This window comes from Melospiza georgiana, chromosome 27, assembly GCF_028018845.1.
Source record: "Melospiza georgiana isolate bMelGeo1 chromosome 27, bMelGeo1.pri, whole genome shotgun sequence".
In the NCBI taxonomy this organism is placed as follows: Eukaryota; Metazoa; Chordata; class Aves; order Passeriformes; family Passerellidae; genus Melospiza; species Melospiza georgiana.
This window is the reverse complement of record NC_080456.1, coordinates 4,833,488-4,846,560: the sequence shown is the minus strand read 5'-3', so window position 1 is coordinate 4,846,560 and position 13,073 is coordinate 4,833,488. Positions and strand designations below refer to the sequence as shown.

At 55.9% G+C, this 13,073-nt stretch overlaps 1 protein-coding gene across 3 annotated transcripts in view; it reads right to left on the bottom strand.

The window, feature by feature from the left end:
- Positions 1 to 7,946, bottom strand: part of NECTIN1 (nectin cell adhesion molecule 1) — a 101,387-nt gene extending 93,441 nt beyond the window's left edge. For all 3 annotated transcript variants that reach the window (XM_058041175.1, XM_058041177.1, XM_058041176.1), the window contains exon 1: positions 7,359 to 7,946. In XM_058041175.1, the coding sequence (XP_057897158.1) occupies positions 7,359 to 7,440 (82 nt within the window). In that variant the 5' untranslated portion in view covers positions 7,441 to 7,946. The remainder of the gene's footprint in view (positions 1 to 7,358) is intronic.
- Positions 7,947 to 13,073: the final 5,127 nt, after the last annotated feature.

Here is a 13,073-nt window from a genome sequence, read left to right as displayed (position 1 = left end):
ACATCCCCCATCCTCAGCAGCCACAAACAGGCACAGCCCCAATTCTGCCCTGTGCCCAGAGATGTCCCTTCCTCCAGCACAGCCCCCAGACACTCTCTGACCAGGGCAAGAGCCCAAAGAGGCCCAGCAATGAGCAGCTTGTGCAGCTGTGCACCACCAAATCTGCTGCTGCCTCCAGTTCCAGCCCTCAGAACAACATAAGTGAGGAGAAAGGCAGGAAAAAGGAAATACAGCCCCTCCAGAATGGGGGAGATCATTTAATTGTGTGTTCTTAAACTGATCTGGATTATCCATCTCTAACATTTCCCCTGGTTTTGGCACCCCCAGGTTAGGAAGGCCATCAGCACTGGTGAGATCAAGACTCTGGGCTTGCCTCCAAGGGGTCTCTGCTGGTTGTGTAGCCCAAGAAAAGTCAGGGTAAAGCCCCTTGGATGCCTCTTCTTAAGGAAAACGTAGCCAGAGCTTGATGCAGGTAATTCTGCAGTGCAAAGTGTCCTCCTGACTGCAGGATTTGTAGGGTTATTTCTAGGAGAGGCCTCAAGGCAAGGGGAGCCTCCATCAGAGCCATGGGTTTGGGTTTGGGTGAGTTGTGACTGCACAGAACTGATAACTCAGAACTGATAACTCAGAGCTGGGAACTCAGAGCTGGGAACTCAGAGCTGGGAACTCAGAACTGATAACTCAGAGGTGATAATGGGCACCACGCTGCCCAAGGACAGGGCAGGGTTCATCCCTCCCTTGCTGCTCTCCCCTGCCCTGAGTGCCACAGGGCAGCCAAACCATCCCGTGCCAAGCTGCTCTGCACAGAAATCAGGAGCAGGGAGTGACAGAAACTCTGACCTCTCTCCTCCCCTACTTCTCCCATTAAACTCTGTGACTTCTGCCCATCAGGGATCATTTGTAACCCCCGGCTCTGCCAGGGCACTCAGCACAGCAACCTCTAATTGCAGCCCTCTGCTCCTGAGTCACAGCAGCCTCCTGTGCCCATCAGAGCCCACAGGCAGAGCTCTGCCCCCAGGCTGGGCCCTTGGGCTGTGGAAATGGACAGTGCAAAGTGCTCCAGCAGCATTTCCCTTGGAGGGGAAATGAAAGAAGAATGAAATTAAGCAATGAAACCTGGTTTTGCACACGTGAGAGCCTCAGAGCAGAGAGCAGACACTCTTAGGACAGTTCCTGGGTGAAATCCCTGCACGCACATGACACAGCTACACCACAGCAGCCACACACAGCACAGGGCTGGCTCTGCTCCCAGGTGGTCACACAGCCCTCCTTCCCAGCCCCCCGGGTGCCTCACAGACTGCCCTGTGCGCTGGAATGTTCTGGAAAGGCTCATGTCAGCCCTGCCTAACAGGACCCTCCATCACTCCTGGCCATGCTCCTGATGTCCCTCTCCAGCACAGGGGGAGGGAAGAGGGATGGATCTTCCACAAGAGAAGCAAAACAGCCTCAAACCCATCCTGATTGCTGGGGAGGGAGGTGGAGGCTGAGTCCTCCTGCCTAAGCAGGCTTGGGAGCACCTGCTGTCTCCCAGCCAGGTGGTCCATCTGGTGCCTGGTGCTGCTCCGAGGCAGGGATGTGATTTGCAGGTCCTGGACAACATCTGGAGCATCCCTGCATGCTTGGGAGCAGATGGGAGCACTTGGCTGTTTCCCGCAGCTAGAAAGGCAAATAGGCTGGGACGGGGGGCAGAAAACCCCTTCGTTGTGCTCTGACATCCAGGGAGGAGAATCTCCCTGCTCCTGCCTCTCCTGGGCTCTTCTCCCTGCTCCTGCCTCTCCTGGGCTCTCCTCCCTGCACACCTGGGCTCAAGGGCCCTCCACCAGTGCCCCACTGGTCTGGCTCAGAGCAGGGAGGGCAGGCCTGCAGCACAGAGAGGAGAGCTGGGTGGATAATGCTCAGAAATGCTTCCAGCTTGCATCACACCCGATAACGTCAGGGCAGGATTATGAAGCTCCTGCAGGGATGGCTTTGTGGTGGGGAATGGAGGAGAGATGGCTCATCAGGTTGGGTCAGTTCCTCCCACCATGCCCAGCACGCCACAGAGCTGCTGGCAGGACAGGAGAGCTCTGTGCCTCCCCAGGCTGGGCTCTGCTGTCCCTCTGGGCTGGGGACAGCAAGGGACAGGAGCTGTGTCCCCTCCCCACGGCCAGGAGCTGCTGTTGGTGTGCCCTGGCACTGCAGCAGAGATGGAGAGCCATGGCTCTGGTGGGAAGGGCTGCAATCAGTGCCCAGACAGGACAAACCCTGGGTGGCAGCAGGAGCTGAGCTCCACACGTGTCCCCAAGGAGCTGGGACACAGCACAGGGCACGGACAGTAACACGTGCTGGGAATTTCACTTCCCATTTCTCCCTGTGACTCAGAAGGGGCGTTAAACCCAGCGTGGGACAGAGGGGAAACTCCTTCCTTCCTCTTGGTCATTTGAGCAGATTTTCTTCTGCTCCAGAGCCAAGGAGTTCCCCTTGGAAACCCTGGGTTGTGCCTCAATGCAGGCTGGGCTAATCCTGGCAAAATGTGCACCTGGGAGAACATCCATGGTTCAATAGAGGCAGGAGGAACCGTGGCATGAGATCTCTCATTCCTTAAACAAACCTTCACCTGGAGCTGCTGCTGTGTGTGGAACAGCACACAATTCCTTCACCTGGAACCTCAGAGCTGGGAAATCTCCGTGCTGGGCTCTGGTAATTAACACAAAGAGGTGTCTCCAGTGCAAACCGGGTCCCTGCTCCAGTGGCTCAGCACCAGCTCGCCCTTCAGCAGAGCTGCCCTGATTTAATCTGACGTGATTTGAAAAAGCAACATCTCCAGGGGCTGTGAGACTGGAGTACCTTCCTTTGTCCCTCCCTCATTTGTTTCTGCCTTTTTGCACTGATGAGCCTGGCTGGCCTCTGAAAGGGGCCGAGCAGGAGCCATCAGCACCTCGGGCAAGGATGTTGCAATATTCCATCCCCCTTTCCTGGCAGCCCTGAGGACCGTGGCCATGCTCCTGAGCGCTGGCCAACCCACCCCTGCAGCCCTCACACAGCCCAGCTCCAGCTCTTCCCAAAATTCCCGGCTTGGAGCAAACCAGTCTGGTGGAAGATGGAAGGGTGTTGGAAGAGATGATCTTTAAGGTTCCTTCCAATCCAAATCATTGTGGATTCTGTGATAAAACCCTTTTTCCTGCAGTGCTTGCCCCCATCCCTGTCTGCTCACACACAGCCCAATTCCAGCTTTCCCCAAAATTCCTGGCTTGGAGCAAACCAAGGTGGAAGGTGTCCCTGCCCAAGGCAGGAGGTTGGAAGACAATCTTTAAGGTGCCTTCCAACCCAAACTACTGTGGATTCTGTGATAAATCCCCGTTTCCCTGCAGTGCTTGCCCCATCCTGGCAGCGCTGCGTGACTCCCCAGGTGGTGAGAGGTGGGCAAAGACCCCTTGCTGCTGTCCCCCCGGGCTGTCCCCAGCCTGGTGGCACTAGCAGAGGGCAGGAGGTGCCGGTGGCAGCCTGGGAAGCAGGTCATGGCCAACCTGCTCTTCAGGTTCCTGCCGTGATTCAGCCGAGGTGTGAGCCCCACTCAAAGGAGCCCCGTGGTGCCTCCCTTTAGCTCGGCTTTTGTGGCTGCTGCAGCTGCAGCCCAGAGCAGCAGGGGTGGCGCAAGGAGAGATGTGCCGGGCTCTGCCAGCATCTCCTGCCCACCAGCTCGTCCCGAGCACTGGAATTGCTGCTGGATGAGCCCCCGGAATCTCCCTGAGGATGGGACTGGGCTGAGAGCTCCTGCCTGACCAACGCTGCTGCTCTGGGCAGAGAGCAGAGAGTCTTCACCAGACCCCACGTAGCTCCTTTTGCATTGTGTCAAAATCATATATATAAATATAAACATATATATAAAGATGGATTTCAAGTTTGAATTCAAGGAGAGGAAACTCAGGATCCTCTACTAACAGAATCCACAACGATTTGGACTGGAAGGCACCTTCAAGATCATCTTCCAACACCCCCTGCCCATGGGCTGAGCTGCCTCTGCCCCAGCCTGGTGCCTCACCCACACTGACACACTCAGCAGCTCCAGGGTAAAACCCGCCTGGTCGGTTTAAGTGAATTTTAAAGAGAGAAAAAGTCAGCCAAAGACACGTTTTTGCTGCCTGAAATAGCCTGATGCTGCTGTTTGTGAGTTTTGGGAGGCGGGGGAAGAAAAAAATAACAGCCAAGAATTCAACCCAAATGTTGAAGGAGACTCTGGCAACTTTTTTTTTTTTTTTCTTTTCATTTTGGAAGCTAACTTTGGGATATTAAAAGTACAAGATGGAGCAGATCCTGCAGTGACACGCTCTGGCTCTTTCCAGCTGTGGCTCCCCGAAATGAACCCTCCCTCCAGCTGCAGCCCAGCCTGACCTCAGCCCTGCAGGTCACCGCGGCTCAGCCAATGCTCCTTTGATGGAAAAACCCCGTGGCAAAGCAGCTCCAGCCACCTCTGAGGCTCTCCATCCCCCGTGGAGCATCTCAAAGCGCTTTGCAGAGCGTTCCCAGGCAGAGCAGGAGGCAGCCCAGCAATGGCAGAGAGGAATTTGTCTGCAGCAGTTTGGGAGCAGGGGCAGGAGCAGGCACAGGTGATGCCTCCGCTCTGTGTGGCTGCACCCGGAGCTCCACGGTGGGGACAAACAGACAGATTGTTAAGGTTTGTAAAACACAAATTGAACTGCAAGTGTTGCTAAGCTGTGCCTGGGATCTCTGCTCCCCTTCCCCCACGGCTCTCTGTAACCCCTGTTGATATCAATATCTCGAGTGGAGCGTGAGCTGATACCTGGTTCCAAATGGATGGGCAGGGAAGGCTGCAGGAGCCGTGAATTGAATCCGTTCTGGGCGATTGAACCGCTCACATTAAAGATAATTTGTAAAGCAGATTTTTATACCAGGCTCCTTACAGCTTTGACAGCGGCGGAACTTTTATTTCCTTATCAGAGCAAAGGGAAAAAAAAAGCTAACATTATCTGAAGGGGGAGGTGGGTGGGAACAGAATGAAATAGCATTGATCAGCTGGACATGAAAGGTTTCCCAGAGAGCAGGCACTGCTCTGATCCTTCTTGGGTGCTGGGTACAAAAACCACATTTTCCAGCGAGTCCACAGCTACCAATTCACTTGTAGTAGAGGATCGTGAGTTTCCTCTCCTTGTAGAGCAAGCTTGTCTGAATTCAAAGCTTAAATTGAATATATATACATATATATATATATTTATATATATATAAAACGTGTATATATATATAACGTATATATATATATAACACGTATATATATGTATATAACATATACATATATACAGCTTTGTATATGTTTATATGACATATATATATGTGTGTTTTATATATATATGATTTTGGCAAAATAAATTGTGAACTCAAGGAACCACCTGGGGTCTGGTAAAGACCCTCTGCTTTGTGCTGCTCCTTCCCTGCAGCTCTGGGTCCATCAGAGCACCCAAACGAACCAAAGTAAATGAATGAATGAATATTTAACACCCAGGATCAGCCCCTCCTGCAGCTGTGGTGCATCCACCACTGAACAGGTCGGGCCGAGAGTGTCGCCCACACAGGCTGCAGGGTGCTGTGCCCAGGGCCAGGCTTTGGGGAGGCTGATCCTGCTGGAACACTGCAGAGCTGGCTGTCCCCCGGCCTTGGCAAGGCACCACGAGATGCACCACTGCCTTGTCCTGGCAGAGCTGTCAGCGGGACAGGGCAAGACAAACTGCCACGCTGCTGCAGCGGCAAGAGAGGAGCTGCTGCTGGCAGCACAGCCCCGAGGACGGCCAAAAATAGGAGGAGAAGTCTCTCTTGGCAGGACAAGGTGAGATGCCAGGCTGTGTCAGGGTCGCTGCGCGTCTCCTTGGTGAAAGCAGCTCCCAGGGGAGCACAAAGTCCTTTGGTTCAGCCGGAGCATTGCTGCCCCTCCAGCGCCTCTGCCCGGGGCTCTGGGGGGAGGATGAGGTGAAGAACGGCATGGAAAGTTCCGAGACTCCTTGCGAGGAGCCGGAGCTCAGCCAGGCACCTGCCTGAAGCACAGAGGAGCGCGGGGAGCCCGAGGCTGTCCCTTCCGTCACCTCTGTTTGCGATGCACACAGATCCCTTTGTCCCGGGGACACCGAGGTGCACCCGGCCCTGCTTTCCCATCGCCCTGCGAACCTTTTCCCTCTCACAGCCTCCCTGGTTTCTGGATCGCCACCCCCTCCCGTTCCATCCATTTTAACCAGACCCATCCAGCCGCTGGGATCTGTTGATCTCCCGTGCCCTGATGTTATCGCATCCCCGTCTTTGCCAGGGAGCTCTGGGCCCTGATGGCCCAGACCTCGCTCATATCTCAAAGTCCAGACCCAGCCAGCCTGGCCGCTCCTTTGGGACGCTGCCCCAGCCCCAATATCGCAGGAGAGGACGCAATTCCACCCTGCCTTCATCGCAACTTCCCAGCTGCAGCTCCCAGCCCAGGCTGGATCCGCTGCCGTGCCCGCGCTCCAGCCCCAGCCACCGCAAAGGCAAAACCCCGGCTCTGTTTGCATCTCTCAGCTCATTCACAAGCTGCGAACGCAGACTGACTGCCGATCCCCTTTCCACGGCTCCGACTCGCGGAAAGCCCTCCAGGATGGCATTAACCCCTTCTGCACCGGAGCGGAATAATAGATGAGTCCCCGCAGGGCAGTGGCCAAAGTGGGTCACTCGCCCGCTCGCCAGCGCTGTGCCCAGCCCGGGGCAGCTCCTAGCCCGGGGAAGGACACACGGACAGCTCCGCTCTCCCCAGCGAGCGGGGGGAGAGGCGCATCTCTGCCCATCTCCGTTGCAGAGACGGATCAGAACGCGAGGGATGGATCGGAACCAAAGGGATGAATAAGATGCCATCAGGCAGCCAAGCTCAGAGGCAGCGCAAGGAAGCGCTGAAAGCTGGGAGCGGTCCAGCCCCTCCGCTAAAGAGCCCGTGGGAAGTGTGTGCGGAGGGGAGCGGGCATTCTGGGCATGCTGGAGAGCCCAAAGCCTCCGTCTCTCCTCCCGAAACATCTGCCCAGCCTCGTGGCTGCCTTTCCGGGGAAGCCTGGCTGCTGCTGCGCCTCGCTAGACGCCGCTCCATCCAAAAAGCAAACAAACGGCCTCGGCTCGCAGGGCTCCGGAGCCCGCTGCCTGCAGCTGCTTCCAAAACAAACGAGCGTGTTGTTCCGAGCCGAGCCGGCGCTGAAACCGGCCCCGGCTCCTCTCCCGCCCTCGCACAGAAGCTCCCACACCTGCTCCGCGCCCCACAACGCCGATCCCACCCTTCCCGCACCCCGCTTCCCGCACGGGCACCCCGCAAACCCCTCCGGGGCTGCCTCCAGCCCCGCAGCGCCCTCCGGGGAGCGGCTCACCTGGTAGGAGCGCGGCTGCCAGGATGCAAACTCCGATAGTCCACCACGATGCACGGCAACTTGTCTGCGGCCGTGAAGCCATGAGAGTTCCTTAAGAGCGATGGGCAGGGGTCGGTCTGGCAGCGCCGCGGGGCCCCCCACCCTCCCAGCCCGCGGTGATGCTCAGGTCTGCTTGAAAAAAAATGAAATTTCAAAATAAAAATAAAAATACGATCGGAGGTGGGTGAGGACAAAGAGAGGGCGGGAGGGATCCGCACATCCGCGGGGCCCCTCGGGGCGGGCGCGGGGCGCTCCGGCCGCGGAGTGCGGGCGCTTCCTTCCGCAGAGCCCGGGCGAGCGGCGAGGAGAAGGGAGGGGGGTGGAAAACGCGATTTAAAAAAAAAAAAAAATTTGAGAGGAAAAAAATATTGAGAGAAAAAAATAATATCGGGAGAAAAAAATTGAGGAAAAAAAAATTGAGAGCAAAAAAAAAATCAAAGAAAAGAAACCCCAAGAGCAAGAGGGGAGGCAAAAGAAGCGCAGAGCGGCGAGGCAGAGCCCTCGGCGGGCTGCGGCGGTGCCGTGGCTCCGGCGGCGGGGCTCGGCAGCCCCCGCCCGCTGCCCGCCCTGCGCTGGGGCCCCGCTGTCGCTGCTCAGGCGCTGCCGCTGCGGGGCCGGGCGCGGCGCTCCATGGCCGGGCGGGGGGCGCGGGGCCGGGCCGGCCGCGGGTGCCCGGGTGCGGTGCCCGCTGCGGTGCCCGGTGCGGGGCTCGGCGGCCGCGCTCGCACTCACGCACACACTGGCGGGAGGAGCCCGCCCCGTGATGTCAGCGCTCGGAGGAAGGAGGGCGCAGCGTTAACCCTTCCCTGGGCCGCCGCCGGTGCGCGGCCAGGCGAGGGCGGGACGGGCGGCCGGGCTCGCCGCCCGCCCCTCCGGATGCTGGCAGCTGGCGGCAGCTGGGCTTTGTTCGCCGAGCGGCCCAGGGCGCCTCGCCGTGGGTCGGCGGAGGTGCTCCTGCCTCGCTTGCGGACTTGGGGCTGTTCCCGAATTCTTGAGCCGGTCCTGAATTCCTTTCGGGCGCCCGGCACCCCACCGACCGCACCGAACGCATTTTTCACCCTGCGCGATGTGAGCGAGATACGCGGGACGTAAAGCGGCGCTCCGGAACGCCTGGGATGGGGACACCGCAGCGCTTTCCTGGGGCCTGCTGGAAGAAGGAGATTGTTGTGGCCACCCTCTGTGTGCGCCGATGAGCGAGGGGATTCAGCGCTGGCACAAGAGCTGATGCGCGGGAGGAGGGGGCAGCGGTTTCGCTGAGCTTTGTGGCAGCCTTTATTATGTGGACACAGAGCCAGCCTTTGTGGATCTCTCGCCAAGGAGGTGTTCAGCCTGCTAATGCCGGCCCCTGAGCTGCCCCGGCCTCTGCGAGGATGCTGAACCCCAAACAAAGATGTGAACAACAATGACAACAACCAACAACAAAGTCATGTTGATTTCAAGCTCCATTAGAACAACACGGGAACAAATCAATGCCTGGCAGGCAGAAAAGGATGGAAGCAGTGGGGAAGGATACCACACATAGTGGGAAAGGGAAAGGAGGGGGGGGCAGCCAGCAGCTATAAAAAGATACCCCTAAGGACCCCTTCGGCAGTCTCCTCCTCCTTTTAATTCCTTTAGAAGTTAATTCCTGTTCGAGGGAAGGATGGGCAGCTCTGTAACAAAGCGGATTAGGCAGATACAAGGTTTGCTCCGAAATAACAAAAGTTATTACGTAGTAATGAGGTTTAGTTAATAGATTCGCAGGCTGTAAGGCCGCTGGGATTGCTTTGGACATCCTGCCTGTGGAGCTGGGGCTGCTGAGCTGATGATTTCTGCCTCCTGCCTCCTCTCTAAAGCTCAGGAGGGCAAACCCCCATCCTTGTGGGCAGGCAGGCCGTGGGGAGATCCCAGCGTCCTTGTTGTTGCTTGGTTTTCCTGCCCGTGGAGTGTTTATCTGTCTAATTTCAGTTTTAATCCATAAAATCTCATTATTTCCTTTCCCAACTCCATTAAAGAGATACCTCCGATGAGACATTGCTCCCCTGGGCAGGTCTCTCTGAGTTACCATGGAGTTCCCCACATTAACAATGTTCCAGCTTGCGTTATTCCCAGTGTCACATTCCCCTTTCTCCCATTTATTGTCACTGCACCTGAGCTGACATCCCTGAGACCTGTGGGGCAGCCACACCTCAACTCTCCTCCTTTGAGCTTCCTGCATTTCAGGTGGGGGGAAAATTCACATTTCCCTTCAAAAATCTGGGGAGATTTCACAGAGCCTTGGGGCCTTGGCTTCCCAAATCACAGCCCTCAACCATGTGAGACAAAAATGTAAATCCATTTAGCAGTAGCAGCAGTGGACCATTAGCCCTGGTGCATGAGGCCTGACTTACTGAGCCAGAATGTATTATTTTCATGATCCTGCACAAAGCAAAACCCATCACATTTGGCACAGTTCTGGCTGTTAACTTCTAAGATTTATTACACAGTGCCATGGGGGCCCCTGTTCTGCAGCATTTTGTGAGACCAAAATTTCCGTGAAGCCCAAGGGGAACTCGTGCATGAGCAGGAGAGGCAGGAGCAGAATGCTCTGGTTTGGCGGTTTTTTGTTGTTTCTAGGGGAGGAAGATCATAATATGTAACATATTTAATTGCATCATGCTTTATATTGTTTTTAATTTGGGGAGGTCTCTGTGTGCATGGCCTCTGAGGGGCTGGGGGAGCTGCTTTGCCAGATCAGCTGGTTTAAACCCATTTTTTATTTCCTTGTTTTACCCCTCACAACAGTGAGTTCCTAAAACTCATCTCAGCCAGAGATGAGGAAAAGGAGCCATGCAGTGATAAGACAGGGGATTTCAAGGTTCCTGCTGCAGGAACACATGAACCACCGTGAGACTCAGAAATCCCTTCCATAAATCTCTAAATGTGTTCCACTGCAAACAAGGAGAGAGAAAACCAACCCACCTGGTGCCTCAGGTAGCACTAGGGTGTGACGAACCCCACCTTCTCCAAGGAAAATAATTTATAAAACTGTGATATTTACCCTCTCTTGGGTTTTAGGGGTGGTTAAAGTCTCATTTTAGGTGGCAAAACAGAGATCCAAACCTTTCCTGTGCCCCCCTTTGAAATCAGGTTTAGGCACAGACCCTGGAAGTGGTGTAGGAACTTGGCCCACACTTACATAAGTTGTCACGCCAATATTGCTCCTGAAAATCACCATTAGAGCATGAAACAACATTTGGCTGGGAAAAAAAAAAAAAAAAGAAAAAAAAAGAAAACAACAGGCTTGCAGTGTTTTGTCCTCCCAGCATTTTGGCTGCTCTGCCAGCACCGGGGTTTTCTGCTGATGCTGCTGTGTGAGGTAACGTCTCCTCAGCAACCTGCTGGAATGGGACCTCCCCAAAGCCTTCCCACTGGAAAATGTGGGCAGTGAGCAGTGGGCAGGGGCTGGGATGGGGTTGGAATGGGGTTGGGATGGGGCTGGCACTGGCACAACTCCTTTGGATGAAGGGTTGGTGAGGGTTCTGCACTGGCACAGCTCCTCTGGATGGGATCTTCCCTGGCAAACTGATGCACATCCTTCCCCAGGGTGGAACAGTTCCTGGAGTTGTCTTGTCCAAATCTCTCTAAAGCAGCTCCTGGCTGCTGTGGGATGAGCACAGAACCGGGGCTGGGCTGGTGGATGGAGCCAGGAATTCCCCCAGTGGCTCCCTGCCACTTGAAAGGCTCAGTGGGAACGGACACCTTCTCTGAGATTTTTACAGCTCTGACTACCAGAGAGTCTTGGAAGGGGAGGAGGAGGAGGGGAGGAGGGATTGCTCTCTCAGGCATTCCTCGGTGGGGTTTTTTCAGCTGCTTTTGTTTGCTGCAGAGCCCACAGCAGAGAGCTGTCACTCCGAGCTGGGAGCGCGTTTGACGCTCCTGTCTGTGCCGCGTACCTGGTGTGTATTTGCTGCAGTGCTGATTACATTAACTCCCGTGTTTATAAACATTTGGAATCAGTGCAGAAGGCTGCGCTCGGCGGAATTTTAACGCCGGCACCGGTTCTATTTTTCGCTTTTTTCGTCTATAAACACACATAATGCGTCTGTGGTGCAGCCAGCAATGGGGGGTCGGGGGTGCAGAGGGATTCCCGAGCTGATTCCGTGCTTGGCTTCACTTCTGAGCTCTCCTGGTGCAGCCTCCTGCGTGGACTCACACACACACAGAGCACACATGCTCTGCGCGGGCAGCTCGCACATCCCATTTCAAAAGGCAATTCAGCGCTGATAGTCGCTGCTGCCCTGCTGTTCTCTGGATAGAGCCAGCAGTTAGAGGAGGAATTAAGTCTGAACTGGGGAGAAAATTGCCTCCCAGTTAATGGGAGCTGATGCGAGCTGCAAACAGCAGTGGGTTTTTTTTCTCTGAGCCCCTCTGCTGAAGGGCTGGTAAGAGCCTTTCTGTGCTGAGTGCCTTAACCCTGGCAATCCCCACAGCACCCCCTTGTGAGGCAGGAATTACACCGTAATCCTCATTATACGCGGAGAAAAGAAACCGGGGGAGATGAGGAATCCCAGCCTCGCAGGAAGCGGGATGAGTTCTGCCAGGGATTGCCAGTGGAAAGCGGCTGGAACTGCGAGGCTGGTGGGCTTGGAAATGCCCTGCGAGGGCTGGAGTGAGGGGCTTTCAATGCAGGGGAGGAATTCGGGATGGAATTTGGGGTCTTGCGTGGGGAAGAGTGATGCAAACAACAACCACTGGCACAAGGTTTGGCCAGCAATGCTGGGGACTCCAGTGGCTCCCGTGGGCTCTGTGTCAGCCTGTTCCCATCAGCAGGGAACAATTCCTTCATCAAAGCCATGAAATGCCTCCAGGAAGGAGCTGCTGTCTTCCCAGAAGGAGCTGACATGGAAGAAGGGATTGAAGGATCTCTCTTGCACGCATGCCAAGCGCTGGGGACGGCGTGTGAGCGTGTCCACGAGGGCCAGAGGCAGGCAGGAGATGAGGCACAGCATCCACAGGGAAAGGGAAAGCAGAGGAGAGGCAGAGGGTGGAATCAGCAGAACACTTCAAAGGGCATCGCTGATGAGGTCGGGCAAGGGGAATTCTCTCGCAGAGGCACGGGCACAGCTCGTTCAGAGCAGCAGCGACTGTATCAGAAAATATCATTTATTATTGAGCAGCTCTGTGCCCCGCCATCCCCAGGGCCTTGGCAGTGCCCATGCTTGGAAGGCAGGACACAGAGTCCCCAGGCAAGGTGGGAGCAGCCTCCTGACGGGGTGTCAGGAGCTGCTGTGCAGCCATCCATGAGGGAGAGCTCCCGGAGAGGATTTCTCTGCCCTGGAAATTCTCTGACACGCTCTGCTCCGGGTTTGAGTCGGGATCAGGGCTTGCTGCAAGTGTACAAGTGGAAATAAGCCTTTTGCTGTTTGTGCTTGGACAAATAGGCTTCTCTTCCTGCATAAGCTCTGCTGGGGCCTGATCTCGGGGTCACACGGGGAGCTTGGAGGGTCTGTCTCATTTGCAGGCTGTCACGGCAGTGCCACCGGAGGGGAATGTGATGCTGTGGCTGCAGAGCTGCTGTGGTCGGGGAGCTGTGCCCCTGCAGCCACCCCTGCCATCAGCAGGGCAAAGCCACTGCCACCCTCTGGGGACCTTGGAGCTGGACCAGATCCATGGCAGGGTGCAATTCTGCAGCAGCTCCCATGCATTAAGCTAGCA